Source organism: Notothenia coriiceps, unplaced genomic scaffold, assembly GCF_000735185.1.
Source record: "Notothenia coriiceps isolate Sejong01 unplaced genomic scaffold, NC01 NC01_scaffold00037246, whole genome shotgun sequence".
Taxonomy (NCBI): Eukaryota; Metazoa; Chordata; class Actinopteri; order Perciformes; family Nototheniidae; genus Notothenia; species Notothenia coriiceps.
In genome coordinates, this window is record NW_011369947.1 from 9,948,170 (window position 1) to 9,956,253 (window position 8,084).

The 8,084-nt window shown below is 42.2% G+C and overlaps 1 protein-coding gene across 1 annotated transcript; it reads left to right on the forward strand.

The window, feature by feature from the left end:
• Positions 1-998: 998 nt before the first annotated feature.
• LOC104965739 (homeobox protein cut-like 2) lies at positions 999-5,144 on the forward strand. Its single transcript, XM_010794752.1, has 3 exons — positions 999-1,195; positions 1,489-1,769; positions 3,061-5,144. Exon 3 carries the CDS (start codon positions 3,068-3,070, stop codon positions 3,764-3,766), a length of 699 nt encoding a protein of 232 aa, XP_010793054.1. The 5' UTR covers positions 999-1,195; positions 1,489-1,769; positions 3,061-3,067; the 3' UTR covers positions 3,767-5,144.
• Positions 5,145-8,084: the final 2,940 nt, after the last annotated feature.

Below are 8,084 nucleotides of genomic sequence, written 5' to 3' on the forward strand. Positions count from 1 at the left end.
ACCAGCAGCCAGAGGGCCGCTGCTGCCCCCACCCCGACGGAGGGGAAGCCTCCCCCCCGGCCTCATGCCCCCCAGCAGCCGCCCCACCGCTGGGCATCCAGGAGTCTGGTGGCAGCGCCTCGGAGGCTCGACACTCTACACCATCACCAAGAACGGTGAAGAGGTGGACGACAACAACCTGGTGTAGGTTCAAGATTCAAGGCTTTTTATGCTTCGCTTCTGTGTCATTTTGAGTTCCCATCCTAAGTGTCCTCTTACAAAGTTTAATATCGCAGCGGGAAGTGTGTTGCTTTGTACTATGTTGGCCCCTGTTTCCGTCAGTCCTATGTACATGTAAGTGTCTTTCAGTGTCATTTTTCATTTTTGTATGTTTCACGGTGGTCATTTTTAGTCTTTTCCTGGTCCGTATGGGTCTGTTTTAAAGCTCCCCTGATATTGTTTTCATCAATATTATTACCAGGTCTCAGATATATTCAGAGCCTGTCTCTGATTTGGCTGCAAACATCCAAACAGTTCATTGCAGCATTACTCCATATCTCCCTCGTTTCATGCCCTGTTTCCAAAGTGTCGATTCTCTGTTCTGTTACTTTAGATGAATGATAAGGAGCCCCTCCCCACGCCCCCTGAGAGGATTTGGTCTAAAAAGAACTTACCCATTCGGTTTGCTGATTGGCTAATAGTTTACACAAGATTTCTTAAAACATTCGTTTATGACATTCACAACGTGGCCAAAATCCGGATCAGCTTCATTTTCAGACAGGTTTTATAGAAATGGTCAGGACAAAAAGAGATGAGAATTCTTGTTCCTGAAACTGGTATCTTGGTTTATGCTGTGGGTTAGACTTGTTCATTTAGGTTCTTGCTACGAACGGTGTGTGTGTGTAGTGTGTTGTGTGTGTGTGTGTGTGTGTGTGTGTGTGTGTGGTGTGTTTGTGTGTGTGTAGCTGTCATGTAGTGTTCTTGCTAGCCTGTGTGTTGGTAGCTGCTCCACAGGCCAGGTCTGTTCGGTGTGGAAGTCTGTCGGGAGACGGTCCTGGGCCTGACGCAAGGCTCCGTGTCCGACCTGCCTCTCAGACCAAAGCCCTGGCACAAGCTGAGCCTGAAGGGCCGCGAGCCGTTCGTCCGGGATGCAGCTGTGGCTCAACGACCCGCACAACGGGACAAGCTGCGGGCATGAAGAAGATGGAGAAGAAAGGTGTTGTGTGTGTGTGTGCATGATGTGGTTCTGCACGAGCTATGAAATATGTATATTTACACAGGGGCATCTATTGCACGTCTGTCCGTCCTGGGAGAGGATCCCTCCTCTGTTTCTCTCCTCGAGGTTTTCTTGTACGTTGAGCAGGTTTTCTCTCTGTTATGTTAAATGTGTGTTGTTTGTTTTTCATGTTCTTGATATTTGTCCATGTTGATGTTACACATGGAGCTGCTGTGATGCAAGTCAAATTTCAGACTTGATCTGACCATGAAAGTATCATCGTATCTCTTCAGCGTACCTGAAGAGGCGTTACGGTCTGCTGAGCACGGGGTTCGGACAGCGACTCCCCGACGCGTCCGGTCGGAGTGTGTGAGCCCGGCGCTGGCCTCTCTGGAACCTCTGCCCCCTACAGCCAGGGCCAAGAAAATCCGAGTGGTGCTGGCGCTGAGGAGAGGAGGAGCTGAGGAAGGCCTACCTCTCGGAGCCATACCCCTCCCAGAACCACCATCGAGATCCTGGCCTCGCAGCTCCACCTGAAGACCAACACCCGTATCAACTGGTTCCACAACTACAGGCACGTCCAACCAGCTCTGTTCAAAGTCAAAGTCAACTTTATTGTCATCTTTCAGTTTGTGTGTACAGACAGAGAGATCGAAATACCATTTCCTACAATCCTGAATACAGAAAACAACAAATATATATAAAAATATGTATGCAAATGTATATACCTTACTGTATACACAATCAACAGACCACATTTATACATATGCACACATTAGGACCTAAATAAAAGCACAACAATTGTTTTACTGTAAACTGCAACTAGGAATGTACAGTTACTCAAGTACTGTACTTTAGTTGAATAGTTCCATTTACTTCTACTCCACTACATTTTCTGCTTTATACTATGTGATGCACTACTACTAACAACTGATTCTTTTACAACAGTTGTGGACAGTAACTTAGTAAATGTACGCAAGTATCCACAACCACAGACACGCACAACCGTTTTCCTGCTGTCTCACTGTAAAACTGAAACTAGGAGTGTACATTTACTCAAGTACTATTTTTGACAGACTTGTCATACTTTTTTGCTCGACTACTTTTTATTCAACACTTACTTTTTTACATGTAACTGTACAAACACATTGCACTACGTACTTACTAATAACCCAGTATTTTACAAAAGTTGTGGACAGTAAATGTATTAAAGTGGACCTATCATGCTATATTTGAATAATATAGTGTAGGACCATACCTATATAAGGCATATTTATACTTTTTATTTTTCAAAATACCAAACAGATCATGCATTTTAGCCATTCCTCATTTCGCTCAATGTAACACTGTCTTTGCATGGGCTGATTCTGTGAGAACAGCACCATCTACAGGCCTGGCATATGTACTACAGCGTCTCCAGCGCTTTCCAACGGCAATGTCCGTGGCTGTCTCCTCCTGATTGGTGGAGTTGGCCCAATAGCCGTAGCGCCACTTCTGTGAGGTCATAGAAGTGTTCAAATCTGGATCAGTCTGTATCAGATCCGTTGCAGCCCCTTTTTAAGAGATTTGGGTATGGAGGAAAATAGAGAGGGTTGTGTTTTCTGACACTTGGTGAGTTCCCTGGAACACCGGGGACACATATTCATGTATAGAGACGTACAAAAGTGCATTTTGCATGATAGGTCCCCTTTAAGTATTGTACATGAGTCATTTTGCTACATCCGGAACATAGACATGACATCACTATGTAACACTCGGGGCTCCTATTGGCTAGCGCTCCAACACATTGTTTGTGATAGGCTAAGGGGCGGGACATCTCTAAGCGGTTGACCAATCACAGTCTAACAGCAGTTTTTTGTGCGCAGGTCCAGGATGCGACGGGAGGTTTTGATGGAGGGTCTGCAAGACAACGACATGGATGCTGAGCCTCACAGCTACTCTCCCTCAGCGACACGGAGCCCCCCCTCAGAAGGAGAGGACCGGAGACCCCCCTCAGGACACATCCACAACTCCCTGCCTCACGTCAAACAGGAAGAAGAGGGAGGTGAGCTGATGAAGTCCTCCAGGGTCCAGTGTTTCTCCACCGCCGTGCAGTTCCCACCGCTGAAAAGCGAGCACGAGGATGCAATGTCTGGATGTCGGGAGCCTCACCTGGAGGGGATGAGCAGCCCGGGTCAGGGTCTGTACGCTGAGGGCCCCCAGAGGAACATCCAGTCCAGGCATGAAGGAGGGGGGGAAGAGTCTGGGAAGTCCCCCGTGGATCCGGTGAGCTTCAAGGCTTCGTCGGAGCCGTGCCGCAGCAGTTTGGAAGTTTCCCTGAACTCCCCGTCCGCAGCGTCCTCCCCCGGCCTCATGATGTCCGTCTCCCCCGTCCCCTCCTCCTCCGCCCCCATCTCGCCCAACCCCCCCTCCACGAGCACCAATCACAGCCTGGACCCCGGCCAGCTGCAAAGCCCCAAAGTCAACAGAAGCAGTCAGAGACGCAACGAGAAAATGGCCAACCTCAATAACATCATCCACAGGTTAGAGAGGGCGGCCAATCGAGAAGAAACACTGGAGTGGGAGTTTTAATTAAACCCCCCCACCAACGTCTTTTTGCTTGTATGTAGTACGGATGACCCTCGCGGCACACAAGGGGGTCTCAAATTAAATCTTCCTCGGAGTGGAGCCTGGCTCCTGAAAAGACTGAAAACTCACCGGGAAAAGCTAAACTGAATTCCCTGCAAGAACTAAAAGAGTTGAGAAAAAAAAAGTTTATAATTGTGTATTTGTTGTTTTTCTTTTGATAATGCATACTACTTTGAGATATATGTGACAGCACTAGCTGTTGTTTTACCTATTGGACTTGACATGAAGACTTTTGCAGCTATGGTGTCATAAAATGTACACTGAAGTTCTGTAGATTGCCACTGGGTGAGATTAAAAAAAGACCCCTGTCTTAAGCCATTAAAAGCACTATAACTATTTGAAAAAGAGACATTGACCAAATTTGCTACTTTTTGAATAGCAATTTTTCAGATTTTGTCTGTAAGACGGGACAGTTTAAGTCATGTAACATGAAATCCTACTGACTGAGGGATAGTCCTTTAAGACTCTAAATACTCAACATCTTGTATGTAACTTAGTTTCTTGGTGATATGTTTTGAACTATTTGTAACTCACACGTATAAAATGTGGTTGTACATGTTGTAGAATTGTCTGCAATAGCCTTCTCTAAACCTGATGTAGCATGGTACTCACCTGACCCTGTTATCCTCTGTAGTTAGTCACCTGTGATTATACTTGAGCGAAAACAAGAGAAAAAAAAAGTTGAAAACCCTGCAAAAAACAAGAAAAAAGGAGAATCTAATGAGTAGAGTACTTTTAGTGTTTTTGTTTTCTTTCTTTGTATACTCCTTGAGGTTTACAGTTTAGGGCCCTTGTGCTTCAGTGAGACCTTCACTACACGAGCACAGTTTACACGGTTTCTTTCAGACTTACCTCTCTGACCCTCCAAGGCGCTGGTTCTCAGACTGTAACAGGACACCTGGTTTACCTCAGATTATGTTGATGCACATCATGCAATGACCATGTGTTTCATTCTTATACATAAACATGACACACACTTATCGAGTGGTGCAGGGATGACGTATGTGTGTAGGCTAACTCAAATGTTAGACCTTCCTCAACAAAATGTGATTATTGCAGATAATCTTCTATGTGGCAAACACACTTTTATGATACTTACACGTTTTATTCAGCAGGATCATCTCCACATATTAACACCACTTTTATAATAGTTAAAGAGTGAATGCAATATCCAGAAGTAAAAAGCTAACGTTTGGATAGAAACAAACTACAGAATGACCACATGACAGGATACACGGATGTAAACTCCAAAAGCTAATGTTGGGCTATAAAGGAACTACAGCACGGTCACATGACTTCACGTCACCACCGCTAAGCTAAAGGAGGCTAATGTTGGGCTATGAAGGAACTACAGCACGGTCACATGACTTCACGTCACCACCGCTAAACTAAAGGAGGCTAATGTTGGGCTATAAACGAACTAGAGCACGGTCACATGACTTCACGTCACCACCGCTAAGCCCCCGCTAAGCTAAAGGTGGCTAATGTTGGGCCTGATGACGTTTAGTCGTCTCATTTGGACACTTGTTAGCAACCGCTGTTTTATAAATTCATATTCAGTGGGTATTTACTGAAATCTATTCAGCTTGTGTTAACCACAGACCTTCATTTTAGGTAGCTAGCCAAACACAAACTCTAAAAACAAGACGAGGGACTGAGAAGCGGTAAAATGCTAATGCTAATAGTCATTTCTGGGTTCAAGCACTCATTCCTGCACCACTCTATTAGAACCAATGGAGGGGTCGGATCTGTATCATGCCTCAGACGTGATCGAAAACATGAAGCGAGTTTTAACGAACACAATCTGTCTTTTACAAAGAACATGCTGCTGTGAGCTAATATTATATGTGTATAATATGATCCTCCTCAACCCTGATTGAGTGCACTTTTTAAAAATGTGGGTCATTTATTGTAGCTAGAATACTGCGATGTGGGGCGGTTTGATATGCAAACCTGCCGTGAGAAACACTACAGTGCTGTGAATTGATCTGAGAGCATGATACAGATGACCTCTAATCAACATAATCTAATCTGTAAGTACACTATATTCAAGGACACACAAGGTTACAGGTACCCCTCATATTATCTTTGACCACTTGTGTATTGTGTCTGTGGAAGTTTTTTTGTCATGCTTGCGAGATGTTCTTTATGTGTTTTGCCTCTATTTTATACTCAGTTAACTAGATATTCAATACCTCGTGTATGAACTACTTACAGCACTTAGATTTTGATAATTGTGAGGACTTGAGAGAAAAATTTGAAATATCAACATTAACCTAACTTTAGTGTCCACAAGTCTTTGCCTTTACTGTATCGTTGAAGTTGGTAGTAAACACTTGCACATGTCTACATAGTTCAGAGGACTTGGATTGTATTATGTAGAGATATATATTACACAATTACTAAAAAAAGAAGAATAATATCTTACATTCTTGGAACAAAATGTGCTGATTATATTGAAATAGAGTGTACAGATTTAATAAACCAAACCCATTCAAGCCAGTTCTGGTCTGGCAAGCTTGCCCACGTTTTAGACCTTCTCTCAGGGTAGTCTTGCTTTTTAAAGCTTTACTGAAAAACAGTTGCTCATCAGTGGCGGTGACTATGATAAAACATTATGTGGTGTAGAGAAAGACTCCGTTAAATATTAAATGGATCCGTGGAAAGTTGTGTGTATACGGGAAATGCAACTTTCTCGGTAGGTGGTGGTGTGTGTTGGAGAGCTGTTTTGTAATTCATTACTCAGATGTGTCAAAGTGCAGCGTTGATTGGAAATAGCAGGACGAGGCTGGGGGTTTGCTCTCTAAAATCTCTTTCTGTTTTCTCTTTGGAGCCACAGAAGATTTTTCTCTGGTTTTCGTACCACCATTTTTTTGTGCATAATATACTGTATGATTAGAAGTGGCATTTCTAATGTGGAAATAACATTGTCTTTCATGGTAACATGGACATATGACTGAAACAGAAATGTATTGACATGCATTATCTCTCCATGTAAAGCTCATCTCATCGTTTTGCATGCAAATCCATTCTGGTCTCATGACAGGGGATAGGGCTGTGTTTTTGTGTTGTTGTTCTTGCACAGGGACATTAAATCAGTCTTTCTACATTAGTGAAGTCCATGCATGGTGCAGCTGATAAATCTGGCTCTCACAAAGTCATCATCAAACAATAACTTCCAGGTAAATATTGAAATCAAGATTATTTTGTGCCATATCATACGCCTCATGCATTATCCTAACAGGAGTAAAGTGGTGAAGTGTGATTTAAGAAGGGTGTAGGCTTTTTGTAAGTTAAGAAACAGAGCAAAGCTTTTTTCATAACAGCAGCCCTACACATAAGATGGTTTTATTTTGTAATTGACATGAGTCACTAAATAAAGAGGCAATTGGTCGGATTCAAAATTTGAATGATTGTTATCAGAGTTGTTAATATAAAAACAATATTTACAACTCTTGGGAAAGTCCGCTGTGTGAGCCAATAAAGAGAGGCGTCCTGCAGGCTTTAGTCACACATGTCAGGCTCGTAATGTTAAAGAATGGACAAAGGTATGCCAAGCGTCTTGGAAATTGAATTTGCATATGTAAGCCATCATTCAATACATACTTGTTTAAGATCCTGCTGTGTTGTGTTTTTATTTCTTCATGGTGAAGTGCACACACCCACAATACAGATAAATACACACAAATGAATGCTAACATTACAACTTCAAACTATAAAACCTCACTGTAATGTGTAGCCTATTTCAGGAATCTAAAACTGCACGATATATCTTAACTACAATGTTTTACTGCCTCAGTACATTAATTAAAAATTATAAATGCCAATCATTCTTTATCCCTAAAGAAACAGTATAACAATTTGCCTATGGTTAATTCATTTCAAAACATGAACACATCTTAATTTGTAAGTAAAAGATGTAGTGAAATAAAAAGTTACATATTTCCCTCTAAATGTAATTTAGTAGAAATATAAAGTTGCAGTAAAGGAAATACTTAGTACCTAAACAATTGCACTTAAGTACAACTACATAACAACCTGTATTATTTTATTTAAGTGGTGTAAAGTAACTAATAGAGTTACTCAAGTACTTACTTCAGTAAATGTTGAGGTATGTGTACTTTATTTGAGTATTCAAATGTTGTACTTGTACTACAATTCAGAGGTATATTGCTTACTTTCACTATATTATTGATACGAAATATAATTAACACTTAAACAGGAATAGAGTTAAAGGAGGCTAATGTTGGGCTATAAACGA

Coding starts and splice junctions, on each gene's coding strand:
- LOC104965739 (XM_010794752.1), top strand. CDS start 3,068: ATGCGACGGGAGGTTTTGATGGAGGGTCTGCAAGACAACGACATGGAT.